Below are 18,976 nucleotides of genomic sequence, written 5' to 3' on the forward strand. Positions count from 1 at the left end.
TATATATATATATATATATATATATATATACAGTATATGTAAATCAAATATGAACATTGGGGAATCTCGATGCACCGAATCTTTTCAATCATTTGTGATTTCATATTTTCCTTTTTTTTGTCATTTATATTCATCTTATTCTCAAACGGCACATTAAACTGATCATTTATAACTCTTTCATTTCAAAGTGGAACCAAACACAAAAGCTTTGAAAATTATGAAATCTGAATATTACGTCATTTGAAATCGAAGGCCATGGTATTCGTCAGGCTATTTGGACGTAAAAACATTTTAGACCTTGTAATTATGAAATTACGCAATGGATATCAGATAAAGCGGCTATGTGTGACCGCTGTATGACCTTTTCTTTACGAGTAACATTCTCCAGGATGCGTATAGAGAAAGCTTGCGAGCATACGGGGACATCTCTCCATTTGGCTGTGAAGATAGCGGCTAAGTGAATCTTTCATTGCAAGCAGGTTTGGCAAGGGACTTTCCAACAATTCTGTCATAATGGTTTGGGGGGGGGGAGCCCCTCAGTGAAACAGATGACATAGTTTACCCGACTGATATCGAGGGTTGCATCCTCTCAGCTCTACCCGGAAAAAGAGGATTTTACAATAAATGACAGTGCAGTATAAATAGATTTAACTCTATTGTGTCTGGGTTTTGTCATAAACTACGATATATATTTTTTCTTTTGTCGGGGGGGGGGGGGGAGGTCGGGGGAGGGGGGAGGGGAGAGGGCTCAAGGAAAACATAACTGTCACTTTGTCATCTAAACTCTAAGCCGCACGACCGATATAACAATGTACTTTGAATGAGTGTATGTTAGCTCAGGTTAATGCTACAAAGTAATTTGTAATGTAGGTTTTAAATAGCCCACTGTTGGTGACTACATAATATCCTGTTTAAGGCGCCAAAACACATGCGCACCGCTACTCTACAGCATCAAGTATCGCGTTAGACTATCTTATATACCGTGCGAATGTGTGCCAAACGCTTGTTTTGAATTCTGATATGTTTCTCTTTGTGTCCACACTAAACTTCAATGACAAATGACCAGAAGACAATTCATACGTGCTTGAAAAGGGAAAATCAATACGGAAAGTCAAGAAATCTCTTTAATACCATGCTGACAACAATGAGGTCCTATAAACTAATCTTTTTGGACATCACTATAGTAACCAAAAAAAAGAGTAAAATATATTGCCTTTTTCTGAAGACTACAAGGGCCTAAAGACCATGGACTTACTCAGTTTGACATTGCTTCACATACTTAGTTTGTGTCTAATAGACATACGCTTAAACCCTTTCCAAAATGAGAATTCAAGGGAAAGGTTATAAGCCAGATCAGCCTGTCTAACGCTCTAATTGCCCATTAGTGCTACCGAGTAGATTTTTGGTTATGGAGCATTTGATCTAGTTCAAAAGCGGGGCAGAAGGCGACCTTTACGAAGTAACACGATTCACTCGTTCAACAGGTGTTGACGATGGTGGTTGGAGATGTTCAACAACTGTCTCATCTTCGCCGCATCAGCGAGTATGGGTATTACGTGTAGATCAGTGGTGGCGCTTTTCACAGGTGACCGGATTTTTGCAATCAACCCTAGCTTAACATGCAAGCCTGTCTCGTTTCAAATGCATGTATGTTGCCAAGCATGAGCCGTGTGGCGAAAACAGCGAGCGGAGAACATGTTTTGCTTCTGAGGTGAAATCAGGAGAGACAGATTGCACGTGAGGGCTTGACTTTGCCGCCGAGGATGTTCGTGTTAACCAATAATACCATTCCTCCTGCGAATGTTCCCCCAAGAGGAGATATCGAGACAAAACATGTGCTTTTCATTTGCACCAACCTAGGTATTAACAGCTCACCGTCACCATTTTCCGCTCTTTTGCCTTCCATCGATTTCAGACAGAAGTTTGAAAAAGAAATCATACAATCAGAAGTATTTGGTTGATGCATACCGGTAGCACGTCATTTGCATGGTTACACAGTTTTTTCTAAAATGTTTACATCAAATGGCTCCACGCATTTGTTGCCGTCAAAGAAAATAATCTCTTCACGAAATGAAGTTAGCTGAATATCTTCATATTTTTACAGATGCATATAAGACATAGGCCTACAGAGAAGATGTTTATACATAAAGCACAAAAACATAACAATCACAAACAGGAAAGGCGTGGATATGTGAGACACAAATGTGTAGCAAAACATTATTCATTTGTACAGGTTGTCGATGAAGTGTATATGAGTGACAAATAGACAAGTTCCTCCAAAGTGTGGACACGTTAAAGCGTTCTTCTGTACCGTTCAATTTCTCGTGTTATAGGAACCCTGGTTCGATGAAACGATAAGTGGACCAACCCAGGGTAGAAAACAAAATTAGGGACAAGTGAAATCGAGTTTACATGGAGGAATGTGGTGAGGATTGCTGCTTGTGCAGACAGTTTCCATCAAAGTGCCATCGTCACCCCCGCTGACATCTTAAATTCAATATGGCGACCAATTTTGGCTGGCAGGGGCAGGAAGATCCATTTTGGAGCGGGAAGATGACGGGAGATCGCCCTACGACAGACAGGAGCTATCACCCTCAAGGCTTCCGTCTTTTTACTCTGCTTCCTCTACCACTTTTTACAAATTCAACTAAAAACATGGATTACAGTTGTGAAGCGCCTGCGTCAAAGACTACAAAATGTATTCTATACTTCATTTACTTGATTGAACAAAGGCAAATTTCTCATAATCCAAATGTGCTCTAACTTGCTCTTTTTCCTGAATGTTTCAATGACAGCATTAAGTGAATGATAATAATCTCAGTCCATACTGTCGCATATTTCCTGTTGTGTTCTGACAGAGATTAGAAGTAGAGCCTGGGTAGAGTCGACGGGGTATCCGTTAAAGCAGCGTGGCATACCCGAGCTTTAAGTCAAGCTATGACATCTTATCATCGCGTAATTCACATGGAAGTTTTCTCTCATTACTCATAATGGTCAATGAACCCTATCAATCATTTAGATCTCTCACGTTAGTTGACCAAGCAAATAGGAGCAGTGTGCAGATGACACAGCTGTATCAGATCGTCGCCATTTTGACGCTAAACAAAAAGACCAACTCCCTTAACCCCCACACTCCAGCACTGAGTGCAAAGTTGAACGACCATACCAAGGTTGTGATATTTCGTCAAAGCGGGATTCTCCATACAGGAAACTGTGTCTGGGTGAGGTTGTAAGATGTGGTCTTTTCAAAGCCGAAATAGCCCGGATATCTCTGTCTAAAGGTTCTCTGATCTTTTATTTCAAAGTCCTGACGGTCGAGACTTGGAACCCCCTCCCACAACGAGTCACACTTGATTTGTTTTGTTATCTTTTGGTTTATAGTTTGTGCCTAACATTCAATGAAAGCATATCGTAATGTTAATTTCCTGCTAAGAAGGTTGGTTTCAACTCTTGATAAATGAGGAAATAATTTACTTCAGAAGAGAACAGTGCACTGAGATCACATTCGTTAATGACATAAACAAAGTACGCCTACAGAGAAAACACTCAGGTAATCGTTTTTTCCATCATCCTAGCCACACAATGACGAATAAAGAAACAAATTAAGGCTAAACTGGCTATGAAAATAACTTTGTTTTTGCTATCCAGCCCTTTAGGCATGACGTCACAATACCGCGGTCAATGTTCGGGCGGAATTACAACCAATAGGGTTCTTGGATCATTAGAAAATGCTTCTTACCCATGCCGTCCCAGTCGACTTCGTTCGTGTAAAGAGCCAATTTTATCATAAATGTTGCATTGACTTTCATGGTACCGTTTTTTTTTTAATTCCCTAGTGCATGGAGGATATTACATTTTTGTGACTTTTACATGGTCTGAAGTTTGAGCTGTCACTCAAACTTCTATGAGCTGTTGACTGTATTGTCTCGATAAGAGATTGTCGTGCTTGAGAGCCTGTTGGTAATCACGCCTTGCACGCGCGCTTTTGATACTGCCTCGTACACACCTGACGTGCTGACTGTAAATCTACATCCCTGCAAACCCTGTTTACTCACGTTCTGTTTGTTTCCAGCATTTCTTTCCTTCCTCTTTTTTTTTCTATCGCTGATCCTCTCGTTCCTTTCCAGTCTATTTTCTTCTTTGCTGGCTAATTAGACATCTCCTGCAGTCCTTCCTGTTTTGGCCCAGCTCACAAGTCTTACTAACTATATGAGCCATGTGCTCACCATACTTCAAATCGTAGGCTTAAAGGAGACACTGGGATGATTTTGCATGGATGACGGAAACTACAAATTTTAATTATTCGAATGCCCATCTGTTTCCTGCGTTTTGTCTCACGGCAGACCTAGTTACTAGTATGTAACAAACATTGTTCAATGTTTTGTAGACATTTCGGAGGTTTGCTGTCACTCAGCAATGCTCAGTGCTGTAGGAAGTCTAAAGGCGAGTGAACTGGTGACAGTTCTTTATTGTATAAATTCTTGCCCGGAATGAGGGAGGGTTGTGTTTAGGAATGCCGAATCCGTCCTCCCTTCCGCCTCCGCCTTTTCTCTAACTTTTGATCAGTTGGGGGAGAGTGAGGGCAGCAGACATTTTTATTGAGATCTACCACGTGACCAAACCGATGACCTCTTTATCTCATCTCAAGACGGACAAGAAATCGATTCACCGATCTTTCTCAAACAAGCCACGACAAAAAGAGACCTAACAATGCAACACTTGATTGTTTTTATTTCTTTCAATCTATCCATATCAGCAAAAGGAAGGGGCAAAATACGTTCTCACGGCATTTTAAGTAGCTTCGAGCACTAGTTGCTCAATCGTCTGTACAAGTTATGAACTACGCTCAATATTTCACTTCAGTCATCTTTAAAATCCATGTGACACGCATACGCCGCTTTAACCGTTATATAAGTAGATTACTAAACGGCCTTCATTCACTTATTCCCCTTTCGTTTGTACCTCATACGTCTGTCTCACCCTCTCCTGGATGTGGCGTCATTCCAAGCACAAACGCGTTTCAGTCCTTTCAATGAGGTATTATAGCCAGAACTCTATCACACCACGTACAGGGGAGCGAGCAATACCAGCTTCGCAGTCACCAAACGGAGCACTATTTTAAGGGGTGCGAGGGATGAGCAGACATGCTTCTGAGGTTATCACAATTTAGCGGCAAAGCTCGAATCACCAGAAGGAGTCCTAAATTGACGTGCGGAGAAAAAAGGGTCAGACGTGGTAGGAAGAATAGGTTGCATTTATGGCCAATTTCGAAGAGTTGCTCACAATTATTGACCCGTTTGACCTCCAGATCGAAGAAACTCAGGACTGAAATCTAGGAAAATCGCGGGTAATTTTTGATGTCTATGGAAATAATACATTTAAGCAAAAGTAATAATTCTTTCTAGGAAAAATAAATTGAGATGGTGCAGTTTACGCATGAGAATCATCACTGCCTTTTGTATATCCAGATAATGATCCGGTCTGCAAAAATATCCGTGTTACACAATGAATCTCAATGAACTTTGGAAAAAATTCTTTATGACTTTTGATTCATCGGAAAGGAGCTAGCAATCAAGCTTGTAATGGTAGAAGTAAAAATATCTAGTAATGATAATTGTACAAAGAGAAGTATGATGGGACCTAAATGAAAGCAAGCTTGTTTGGCTGTAAGCCCCAGATAATCAGTGTTTGTGAAAGAGAAACGGAGAACGAATAGAAGTTCAGACCAGCTGATTTAATGGTACTAAATAAGGGAAGCGGGGTATGCCTATATGATTAAGAAATAAAAGAAAAAATTAAACTATACTAAAATGCAAACCATAATTGTGACTAAGCTATCATTTGTTACCGAAAGAGGACATGATTTACATACAGAACCTACTTAAATATACACTTAATATTGCATTAAAACTATCACAAGGTTGTGTTCAGCAGAACAAAAAAAGTGACATATACAGCTATCTAAGTTGTTGGTTGGTCAAAAAGTTAGCCAGGCTGCATAAGGGGGAGTAGGACCATTGCCATGGTCTTGACATGACCTTGCCGTACAGAGATGGACGTAAGACTAAATACGGTGGCCGCCTCTTGGAGTACCTATATCATGCACAGCTTTTGTACACCCTTAAAAGGTTTCATGTGACTTAAGGTGAGGGGTGTCAGGAAAACACAGCAGTGACCAAAAGGGTTACAGCCAAACAGTCAAAGTATTCGAAAGTCTGCTTGACAACAAGCATCATGTTGCAGACAGACTGGTGCATGGATGCAGTCTTTGTATACGTTTGGCGCCATTCATCTGGTTTCTATGTGAATTGTAACAAAGCAAGTATGAAGAGAAACTCTCTGTCCTCGAAGAAACTGAAGTGTGTCAAATGCATGTTCATCATAACTTTGCTTAAGATGTAAGTAACTATGCATAAGCATCATCCAAAACAGATGAATACAAATGAAAGACTGATTATATATCGGACAATTTTTTTTGCACGGTTTAGATAAGGTAAAAAGCACTCGCGTGACTAATTTCAGAAGAGTCTATGGTACATCAGTGGTGTAAAGATTGTAGGATGACCCACTGGATAAAATGATTATGAATGCATGGGAAGGATCTAAACTCTGCTTTACTCCTTATTTAAAAGCAACTGTCATCGTCGGATTAGTTCCTAAGATCAATGGTCACCATAATGACATAAAAGCATTGAAAGCAGGAGCTCCCCAGGCCTCCGGGTGTGAGGAAATCTTGAATTAGCACATCGTCTGATCCTGTGCCACGGGTGACCATTCTAGTCTTGACCAACGATAATCAACTCTACTCGTCGGACTGGTGAACATTTTATGAGAGCAATTGTGATAGAGAGAGAAGGGGGAGGGGGAAGGGAGAGCGAGTGAGCAATGTTTTGACCCGACAATTATCTGCAAAACAAAATAAATTGAAAATGAAATTAATCTATCGTTCTCGAGGACGATGCGTAAACTATACATAACATTGTTGCAATTGCAACCGTATACCCAAACGTCGTGCTATAATCGATTGGTTTTCTCCCTTTTTCAAGAGGATCAAACCAGGGAAGTGAAAGGGGTATTCCATGCACCGCCCTGGTCAAACAAATGACAAAAACGATTTCCAGATAATTTCCATCAATTTAACTGCGAGAAAGGAAGACAGTCCACTAGAGAAAATGGAAATATAAGTCAGTGGCAATGCCACAACAGTAGAAAGAGGTGCGAAAAGGATATCAACTCTGCATTTCACCTGCACATATTTTCAGCGAGATATGGCTCGGTAATCTAATTTATGCCACTTCATAAACAAACCATGGATTAGTATAGCACAGTTCCCCAAATCTAAAATAACAATTTCCAATTGACAATGGAACAAAAAATCTCAAGGAAATCTATACGGTTGTCTGGTTCCGGTCTGGGTTTGTTCAGACATTCTGCCTCCACTCAAATCTAAAACACATAAATTATAATTACTTCATAATGTGAAAATCCCAGTAGTTAAAAAAAAACACCTTTAAAAGGCATTGATTTGAACTTCTAACCTTCTAACATAAATCCCGAAAATGATTGAAAACAATTCGAGCTCGAGCTTGACGGGCCCGAACGGCGAGAGACAAAGGTCGAGCCAAAGGACCGAGCTGTAATATGTTAGTCCGCTCTCAGTGGTTGTAGACAAGTCTCTGGGGTCACCGATCCGGGTATCGATCCCATTTTCGAGGAGGCTAATCCGGAAAGGCATACATGGGATTAGAGACAGGTCAGACGCCAAATGTGGTTTCTGGGGTTCCGGAAGAACCCGTGCAGCGAGCTCAAGTTCAGTAGCAGGCATCCTTATCCTCGAAGCGCCGGCGACCGGGAATTCCTTCTTCCTTCGACACGACGGCGATTACTGCATGCCAGACACAAAGTTTTCATGGTTTGATATGGCACTTCCTGGAGCTCCTGTATACACATAATAATGGATCAAACAAATCTACTGCTTCTGTGTGCCCTGCCTCTGTAGGGCATGTTTGCACTTTCTCAACGCGAAACGCTGTAGGCCCACTTTCTACAACTCTGTAATAGATATGTAACAAAATGTGAATCGAAGTTCCAGTGAAGCTTCAGAGCGGAAAGAACTTGATCGTAAATATCATGTGGAGAAGGAAGGAACCCCTTTTCGCACAAACATTTAAAATGAAAATCTCTCTGGTTGAAATCAAATCCCTGCGATATAACTCGAAAAGGAAAGCTGTGTCGAACATAAGATATTTATTACCTGGTTTACTTTTAAGATGATATGTAAAAGATTCTTGGATTGGAGCTAAAGAAATATTTTGAACAGCGCTCTCAATATATTCATTTGACAAGGTCAGATTGGCGACTTCAAAAGTCAAATTTCACGTTTCAAAGTCGAGTGAAGACTCCGTGGTACACGTTACGTTTCTACAAGTTGACAAAGGGCGTTTTACTAATATAAAGTTCATCTTGCCAGCAGGAACGTTGTTTGGGAGCCTTGAACTATACTGTTGGTTGTTGTACTTCTAAGTTCCTAATCAGACGCGTCTGCTAAAATTTGCCATACGGAAACAACAGATAAAGGGTGTCGTGGGCAGAGGTTTATGCCGACATTTTGCTCCACTGTTTTGTTGGCAAAGTGGCGAAGGAAACACAAAATTATTCCAGGTGCTCTCCATATGTCCCTTGATTATTTCTGGACTTCTGCTTTGCAGACGAAGTGGGTTACAGGTTGCCACCCATTATGGCGTGCACAGATAAGAGTGGGGGATGAACATACTTTTATGACTTAATAGACTCCTTCGACTGGCGATGTCACATGAAGCGTTTTTCACTTCTGGAGGAGATTTTAGCTGCTTCATACTCAATTTATAATAACGATAAATAAGAGCCTATAGCAAGGAGGAGAACCCTTCAGCCTTTTAGCTCATTATTGCCTTTCTCCCTGACACTCCATCCAACACTTTGCCTTTCATGAGTATTCGAGAGCGAGTGCCTTTCACCTGATTCTTACTATTAATTTTGAGCTGCGAAAAGACGATTTCTTTGAGAATTAATTTGTGTCCTCCGCAACTCTATACAGAGCTTTTTTCTTCGTATTCAGCCATCATCAATAAAGATTGCGTGGCTGGTTGCGTGATCTGAAAGCGTGCTCTTCTGTTGCATTCACCTTGCTTACAACTTCCATCACTATTCACGCATATAGAACAATTGCCTGCATTTGTCCTGCCTAGAAATGTATCTACTTGTTCACGTTTTTGATGCATTCTTCGCAAGACATGAGTTAATCGAGGAAGATTGTACATTGCAATATATCCTGAAGGTGGAGACTTTTTCGATCTTGTTGCGACAGGAACGTATTTTGGATGTGAACTTGAGCTCGGAGTAATGGCTTGAGGTTGGAATTCAAGACATAGGTGCATCAGACGTTTTATCCACCAAGAATCTAGTCTGACGTGTCAAGAATCATCTACAAGGTATTGATTTTACCACCTGAAGACAGAACGAATCTCCCAGGTGGACCAGTGTAGTATTGCTTCCAGACGTCTGTATACCCTTGAGAACAGGACGAATCCGTATGAGCAGAAAACATCCGGTCCAAGACGAAATGGCGTTCTAACCTCTTATTCACGAACTGGTGGCTGCATCCGTTAGTAAACTAACTAGGTGCATCTCCCGGGTGCATCTTTAAGAGTGAGGTTTCATTTCTGCATTATAATGTGGATTATTTGGGAAATGAATGTCTGTATGTCAGACCAGAACGGCTAAGATGTTGATCTCTAGATGACATGAGTCACGGATTAGCGATGGGGGAGACACCTTGCTAAGATCGTCGAGTGAACCTCGCCTGACTCTGAGCAAACACAGCAAGATTGCGGTCTAGGACGAGCATGTAGCAGGTACCTTCAACAACCCCGAGAGACTCAAGTGTTACCATACTTGGCGGAGGTTATAAGTTATTATCCTTCATTGATCCACACAAACATAAGATTAAATGGCGTGGGACTACGTCGATTCAGAGGAAATGAAATTGTAAATTTGTTCGGCAAAATCGTATTTGCTCTGTCCTACTTGAAGCTGGTAGAAAACTATTACTAGTAACTTATCCCCACCACTTTTCTATTCATGAAGTCAACGACGAAAAGGAACTTCACAACACTTCGAGAAAACTTTTCCCAAACTACTAGTGGTTGAAAACATTGGCTAATTCATTGAATAGTGCGCAACAGGCTTCAGAATGGCATCCTTTTTATCGATCCGGAATGTATCTCTGATAGCAATTGTGGCCAAACAATCACTAACTTCTTATCAGCATAAAAATCTAGAGTAGATCGGTGTCATTGGTGACTTCAATTTCAATACCGGATGATCGCAATATTTTTGTGCTATGTGTGCAATGAGCTAGTTTTGTCCATTATCATATCGTAACAACAGTCATAAAGATGACATTTAACATACATGACGTCATTTAACAATGGCATAGGATAAACAATATATTTGATGATGGGAAATAGAAGGAGTGGAATTGGACTTTATAGAGTAGATTCAGACAGATATGTGGTTGTTTATACGTCAAGTACGAACCCATCATCTTCTCTAGCATTCGCTGTCACCGATTCATCTCGTGGAGAGAGAGAGAAGTTATTACAGTAATGCAGTAATCATTACATCTTATCGAGAAGATGGTTATGATAGCCTTGGTTTCACAGTGCTTGAGTTATCTGACACTATCATTCGTGGATAGATAAAAATGAAAGTAATATTATATGTCTAAGCAAAGAATCACAGCAGCAAACAAAGTTATTTCTTAGAAGTAGAAGAATCACGAGCTTGGATGAAGTCTTTAAAATGGAAGGAGAAATTACGCACTCGAAAGAAGTTATGCCTGCAGAGATATTGAAATATTATAATAAATTATTTCATACTCTCAGCCTCAAAGTAAGATGAGTTGACGATAACAGTGAGTAAACCAGAGGTCATCGCACGGTTCTTGTGGGGTCCGCTGCAAGGTTGAGAAATAGAGATTGATAAATTGGATCGTGGTAACGCCTTTGTGGTTCAACCTCAGTTGACGCATATCATATGTTTTACCTTTTATGACTCTCATGCCTGTTGCTCTATTCTTGCCCCGCCATAGGGTGAGTTTTAAGTTTGGAGAAGTTTCATTTACATCGACCTCCAAGCTTTCCCTTCAACACTGCATGCTCAAAAATAAATTAGATTTAAAGACAAATATGCACACAATTATACCCTCGCATCATGCAGACCTTGAGACTATGTGATATGGCTTATTGAAGTTCCAGGAAAAAACAATTTGATCACAATAGACATGATTGAGTCGTATGGTCCAAGACTTTGTTGATATCTCACTGCTCAACAGTAATAATGTGGGGACTTTAATATTGTTGAGGCCCAGATTGAAAATGATGATAACATATATGGCTATGATGTATTATAACAAGGGACTTTATTGATGTCCAGATTGAAAATAATGACGATGATGATGATGATATCGTGTACGGCTATGATATAGTATAACCAAGGACGTTATTATGAGTAAACACGATCATTGATGTCATATCGTGAAATTGACTTTTGATGCGTATCCTAGGCAACGGAGGAGAGTGAGTGGTGTACGGATTGAAGTAAGTTTGACGGCCTGGGATAGGATGATGATGTTCATTAGAAATATGACGTATAACAGCTATGGTGATGATTTATTAAGGGTGATACAGTGGCTGACGAGTTAAAGTGCAGCCGATAGCAACATACTGTAAAACTATCAATTTTTTGATCTTCTACGCCCACGTCATACACTATACCACTCGTGGCTATATACGCATTGATGAAAAACAGTGCCCCTCACCCATCTGCTTACTTTCATCTTAAAACCCAACAAAGCATCAAATTCAATAGACTCTTTAGTTAGGAGCTTCTTATTTACGAAGTTAAAATGAATGTCCTCGCAAATATAAAGGAAACAATAACATCGCGCCTGTAAACAACAACAACAAAGTATGCCTACCTAAAATCATACTCCAGACTCCAGCATCATACATCACCTTGCAAAATGGATGTATAGTAAAACCGTAAATAGACAAAAGATTCCCACATCTCTTCTGGAGTCGGTACTGAGAGTCGGACCTGGTCATTATTTTGACAGTGGTACTGAGCTTGATTGACAAGGTCATCATAGCTACTTATGAGGGATTTCACTGTTTATATGAAGTCTACGTGACAGAAATATGCCCCGAGTGTTTACAAGACTTCACTTGCCCATTTTCATTTCAATCGCCTACCATGCGATGGGTACAAAAAGTGTGTTTATATACCGTCCCCTATTGGCTGGGTCATCTCGCTTTCGAGCTTCTATCTTGCCGCCCGGTGAGAGAATGTCAAGAACGTTTTGTAGGACGCGTTGACTTCCTGCTCTACTCGCTAAGTGATGGACGGAGGCTGGGGCTAAATGCTCGGGGTGGAGTACCCAAAGCTTTGCACTTTCATTAAGTTGTCCCGAGGTCCTTTTTAGCGTAATACACATACACTTACACATATTTAACAGCTATAAGCACACAGGGAAAGTCAGTGAAGAAAGGCTTTTAAAAGGAAAAAATTGACTGGAAGTTTTTTTTTAAAGCTATACTGGTCCCTAATGATCTATCTTTGCTGTCCTTGCTTGTGTTATCACACGCTCATCTCTCAAACATATCTTTTATCTTCCTACAAATTCAAATCTTTTGACCTATCTATATTTTGTTCTCCGACGTCAGTGTGATGACTTCCACCCCCTCATCTTCATGGTAACCTTGGTAACCGCTTCAGGTTTGTCTAATCGCTATAGACTCCAACAAGCCACAGTGTAAAACATGCGTGTCAAAGCAGAGCCTCCTTGCCTTTCCGGTTTCTACATTCGATGTATAATAATGTAAACATGAGCTTTCTGACATGACATGTCATTTCCCCTTGTCATTATTCTTATGCCTTTTATCCGGATGTCATATTACATTTCTGTCTGGTCTTGGATACAAGTGGCATGATTTCATTGACATGTTCCCTTGTACATTGTCTTCTGTTGGTATTAGTTTTGTCTCTTGCTACCTTCAAATCGATAACACATTTCGCACATATCCCAAGTAGATTTTTTTTATTATTATCTTACCATTGCTTTCATACATAATTTAGTCAGTCCTTTCGATGCAACGTCAAAAACATTCCTTTAGGATTCCCGCTCAGACGAAGATCGAGGGTGTCAGTTTGGTACTACTTAATGTAAGATCTACTGGTGTATCAAGTTGGTTCGATCTGTTGTATGCATTTAAAACAAAACGAAAAGACGCCCATCTACTTTCCTCTCACCCTGCCGGTTATGCTCAAGAATTCATCAAACCAAAGACCTTTTTAGAAGTGTTTTCTTTTCCTCCACGGCACGATAGATATGTTTTTGTCACATCGGAATCGGTATCTTCGTCTGATATGTCAAGGTAGGGACCGGTTTGCCTGCGTTAATTCGCTGCATCGAGTCACATCCTTCATGAGTGAAATGCCCGTGGCTGACACCCAAATTAGTCTACCGTCATCAGTCACTTACAAAGCTCTTTCCTCTGTTCATTTCTCACGGTGAATCTCAAATCCATGGTGACATGAACGGACGGTGGAGCAAGCTTCTGTGGTGGGAAATGTTTCAAGACGGGACCTTTCTTAGCACTCAACATTGGAAACAAGAGCGGAAAGATGGCCGATGCCTGATACGACAAGCCTTTAAGAACGTGATCCGTTTCCAAGCGTCTCCTCTCCTACATCATACAACGTTTACCTCGATCCCAGATATGGTGCGAAAGAAAGACTCGTTTGTCACAGTGATCGTATTTTCACCATGAAGATCGATTACTCGTAAACCATGTCGCTATTTTATTTAAGCGATTTACGTCTTCTTACCACTTTTACTGTGAAGTTCAAGCCGATAACCTTACAAATTTAAGTATTGTATAGTATAATTTTTGATTGTGCTATCAAACTTCTATCAAACTGGCGCTATGGGTCAGGTGCGGGTTTTGAAAAGTAAGGTCCAATATCGGCAAAAGAGTTCTTTTTTTTTATCCTTCTTTTTTATTTTAAGTGGAACAAAATCTCTATACAGGAAATCATGTTCCAATACGTCCCTTGCTGATAATCATGTAATTGTCTTGCTGTATAGCAATTTTTCATGTCCCCCCCAAAAAAAAAAAAAAAAAAAAAAATGCTTGCTCCATTTTCCATATACGTATTACAGACAACTCAGCCAGCTACACAGAAAACAAGAACCACATCTCATACCAGTATTTTCCTTGTAGCGTTTTATTCCTGCACCACTGTAACGTGCATATATCTAACACCCGCAATTTATGTAGCGTAGTGCTTTTCTACCGGTTCACTTTATTCACTTTAATTTGACAACTGTTTTGTTGAACGACTCTGCGAAAAAAGACAAACTGTTACCTTTCAATCATATCCGTGTGTCAGATTACTCGCTTCAATGGTACAATCATCGCTTTCGTGACTTTGATCATGGAGCTACAACTGGCTCTATGCTTTGTTCTTGGTAATAGATTCGCACAGCAATGACGGCATATCGCAAACACATTCCCGCAGTATGCCACAGAGATATAATGTCTGATTCATTGGATTTGCTTCGTTTCCCTATTAATCATTGGGACTGAAATGGGGTTGGGTATCCAGACGTTAATAATGGAATATTGACAGTTTGTCATTTCGCTGCTCTCGTCTATCAAATGAACCAAGTTTTTTTCCCCTGGTTGTGGGTAACTGTGGAGCAACTGGCTGCTTCCCTGGAAGTGGGCTAATTTTCGCTTTGACTCATAAAGCGAGGGAAACAGGTTCATTACAAACACCCATTGTTTGAGCGCTCTGCCTGAGTAGCAGATGCGATGCAAGCTCTTGTGGTAATAATGAAGGTATATCCAGCTTCCGTGAATTACCTACATTGGGTGCCAAGTGCGGTGAAAACTCAAGAAACATGAGCACTAGAGCATTTGTTTCTGCATCAGATAATTGTACAGATTTTGTCAGAGTTCAGTCACATGAAAGTATCGAAAATATTTCAAAGAAACACATTCCATCCAATTTATCGTTTTAAAGATCAATCCTCCGTGAACAGTGAAGTGCATAATACCATTATAACTTAAATATTCACTAGGGAAAATATCCGTGTCTCTTTGTAAAGCTAATCGTGAATAATGAACTCCATTAAATAATCATCCATAAAGCACACTGGCAATTGTGGTTTTGGCGAGCTTGATTTTATTAGCAATACAACAAACAGTTAACATTAAATCAACGTACTTAATCATGTCCCTATATAGTTATATTGATCAGAGGAGGAAGTTTGCATTTCTCGCGGATCAAATCGGATGCAGTTCGAGTCGAAATTCGACAGTGGTGATTTTATTTTGTTTTCTTTTTTACCGCATGTGACAGGTGAGGTGCTTTAAATGCTGAGAAAAGATGTATCTTTTTTAACCCTATCAGTACTATGATGTCAAAATTTTGTTGGTTTTGCGCACACACAAGAGTTCGAGTTAATTTGTCGCTTTTTAGGATCTACATGCAAATTTTCTGCCGTACTTAGCGTCTTTGCACTCATGCAAACAAGACGCTGACTATATACGGTCATCAGTCTTGGAATTATCTAACACGATACAAGAAAGTGCCATTGACTTTTGAAGGTATACCAGCCTAATATTTGTGACAGAGTTAAGCTAACTCGCCCCTTTAAGGCCCGAGTGGGGGAACGACTGATGAGGCATGCTGAGCGGGAACCTGACGTTGACCCGAGCGGACAGGGCGCGGCTTCTCGCATGGAAATCTGGGGCTTTGAGAGATGACAAGAAATCCACCCCCACCATCCCAGTCGGAGAGAAACAGACAGACAAATATGACTGTGGAAATATTACATGTCATAAACGTGCACATGGAAACTACGTATGTTCCTTTAGCGAGCAACATTGTCCTACTAGACTGCGTAGAAAGCAAATGTACACAGGACAATCCGGCGACTTCCGTACGGCTTGGCACGCTATGTCAAATGGCTGTGTTTTTTTTTTCTTTGTTCTTGTACAGCGTCGTCCTCTTAGAGAAAAATCCATTTCTATCATTATCCTTGTCACATTAAACAAGTCAGTCAAGTCCATGAGAGATTGTGAGGTCATAGAAAGTGAGATTACCAGGTCCTTTTTTGTAAAGCATTTTAGAAGTAGTCGTTGTTGTTGTTGTTTTTCACCACTTTCCCCTTTACAACAAGATTACCTGTCGTCGAAACGTATGCCAACGCACTTACACACTGTAACTCTGACGCATTTTACACACGCTGCTGACGCGAGACTGACAACATAAATGACAAAATATTCAACCAAAAAGACAAAAAATTGAATGAATCAGAACTTGGTATCTAATCTCCCCACACTGACACTGCCTCCCTCCTTTTTTTTTTGGGGGGGGGGATGGGGGAAGAGGGTCCGTATATTATCATTCATCCGTTGATGTAGCTAAGTAGTTGATGCCTCCTTGATGTAGACAAAGGACAGTTTATCGTCTAGACGCAGAGCCAACAAGTGATGTCTGAAAACCGGCTGGATACCATCATCAGCTGATACCACCGTACGTCATACCTCCACACTACCATCGTCATCGTCATCATCATCATCATCATCATCATCATCATCACCATCATCATCATCATCAGTATCATCACTACATTCCCCCCCCCCCTCTTGTTCTCCCTTTCCCCACACCTTTCCTCCGTTTTTTCACGCTCCATCTAGCCTAGGTATCAACTATCCCCATTCCGTCCTTCCCTGACCTCTAACACGGCCCCTATTTCGCAAAAAAAAAAAAAATCATCTCCGGAAATGATCGACAAAAGTCGGAAAAGGGGATAGAGTAATATCTCGTTTCGATTAGCTACATCCCTCGTGGGAGTAGGAGGCCGATCTTTTTTTTAAAAGCGAGAGATGGTGAGATGTGTTTATACATGATATGACATGACTCCACATCTCGTGTCAGAACGTCTCGTTGGAGTTCGTTTTTGTTTGTCTGTTTGGGTATTTGGGGGGGTTTTTGCTGGCCACAAAATGACGATTGCTCATTCACGAGACATATAAGAGCAGTATTTTACATTCTTTGGTGTGCGCGCCATTCAATCAATGACGAAAAGTTCACTGTGGTCAGACGCTTTGAATACGTAATAAAGCAGTGACATAGGAACAGATTATTGAAAAATGCAAGTAAATCAGAAAAAAAGAGACGTTGAGTAGTCAAGTCTGTTTTGGATAGTGACTATAAATACAGTATACAATGTATTTCTTGATTCGACACACAAGCAAAAGATTGTGTCTAGTTAAGTCACCAGGCTGATATTTGTATATGAAATCAAAACAAAAGCAGAGCTCTTGTTTTCTCTTGTTTTCTTTTTACGTGTTTTAAGTTTTTGGATCTATACTTGAGCCTACCTACACAGTACAGCCCTAACAGTACTTTCTACATACAGTGACCTCATAACCAAGTGCCTTTTTGAACTATAGGATGATCCTACCTCTGCTGCTCTCTGTGATATGTTACTTCTCTTTTTTATCGAATTTTTGACATCGCTTTCCTGTTTGATGTTTTATTTTGAACAATTTCTAGTTTCTTTTGCACACTAACAAACATAGATTAGAATGTCATTGCGAGGGATGGTACGAGGCTTGAGGCAAATTACACACCAATCGCCTACGATCAAAAAATGAGAATGAAAAAAAAAAATCTACTGTCTGTACCACCCCGTCTTACTGGGGAGGATAATGGATGATACTGCCTTCATTACAAAGCTGTGCAAATATGCTATGTGCTCAACGACTGCGGAGGAAACAAATGCAATTGTAAGAAAAGAGACGCGCAGTTTTCCATGTATGATGTATATGTAGATATAATTATGGAAAAACGGAGAGAGAGGGAGCGCTGAAAGTTAGAGTTCACGTCGGCATTTCATGTCTTCAACGAAATCATGCATGGCATCTAACTGCGTTTAATCGAAACGGAGGTAAAAGTGTTCATTATGTTGGTGTTTCCAATCAGCACTAGCAAATTTCCTCGCTCAGTTGGTTACATTTTGATGGCTAGGCATATTCATTTATTTAGAAAAATGACGATGGAAAATATTGTCATCTCCTTGTGTTATATATATCGCATGTCCTGACTATTGTCAAGTCGACAAAAATGTCATTCCTTCATAACGTCTAGAGAACCACCCTCCCCCCCCCCCCCACACACACACACACAAACACACAGACACACACAAAGTTTCTTTACACATTGATACAGAGATGTTACAAAGTTCAAATGACAGGTTTTCAAAGTCTTACTTGCTCATGACTCCTGAGACGACTGCAAGCAAAACGGAAAGAAACAGAATGATCTGCATGATGACTTCTGATCGGCAAGCAATCCAGGAATTTTTTTTCAGCTATTATCCGTAAGAATGAATAGATTGCAGCTCAAAGAGGAGGGGATGGAATCCGAACGCTCCTGTTTCTGACCCTGCTAATTTCTAGAATTGTAGCTTTCCTCGACAGCGATATACAAGGAGAAGACAGAAAGAGTTTCAGCTGAAGTAGGACAGTTGCAAACGAAGGTGGACGAGCGCGGGTAATGGCATCAGATTTAGGGAAGCGTCAACGTCGGCAGCCGCGAAGCGTTGGAGATAGCACGTCCGTCCTTGCAGCCCGGCAAAATGTGACAACGCACCAAACGCAGGAGTCCCTGGCTTTCTACCTTTCTTCACACGCCTACTGTCTCGGGAGCTAGGTTACGTTAAATTTGACGGCCGTCCATCAACGGAGGTCCTACAGATACAGAAATTTATTTCTGTGCTTATTCGCTTGTGGTCCAACCTCTAATCGTCAGCTCTAAGAAAGACGCAACGTTAGATGACCTTAAAACCTGGGTGAGA

General features: G+C 40.6%; 1 protein-coding gene across 1 annotated transcript in view; it reads right to left on the minus strand.

The window, feature by feature from the left end:
* The window catches only part of LOC139744536 (uncharacterized), a 149,068-nt gene extending 130,092 nt beyond the window's left edge, over positions 1–18,976 (minus strand). Inside the window, exon 1 of the mRNA XM_071654966.1 lies at positions 18,390–18,976. Within this exon, the coding sequence (XP_071511067.1) occupies positions 18,390–18,448 (59 nt within the window). The 5' untranslated portion in view covers positions 18,449–18,976. The remainder of the gene's footprint in view (positions 1–18,389) is intronic.

Source organism: Diadema antillarum, unplaced genomic scaffold, assembly GCF_040938485.1.
Source record: "Diadema antillarum isolate AM-2024a unplaced genomic scaffold, OU_Dant_1.0 seq00001187_RagTag, whole genome shotgun sequence".
In the NCBI taxonomy this organism is placed as follows: domain Eukaryota; kingdom Metazoa; phylum Echinodermata; class Echinoidea; order Diadematoida; family Diadematidae; genus Diadema; species Diadema antillarum.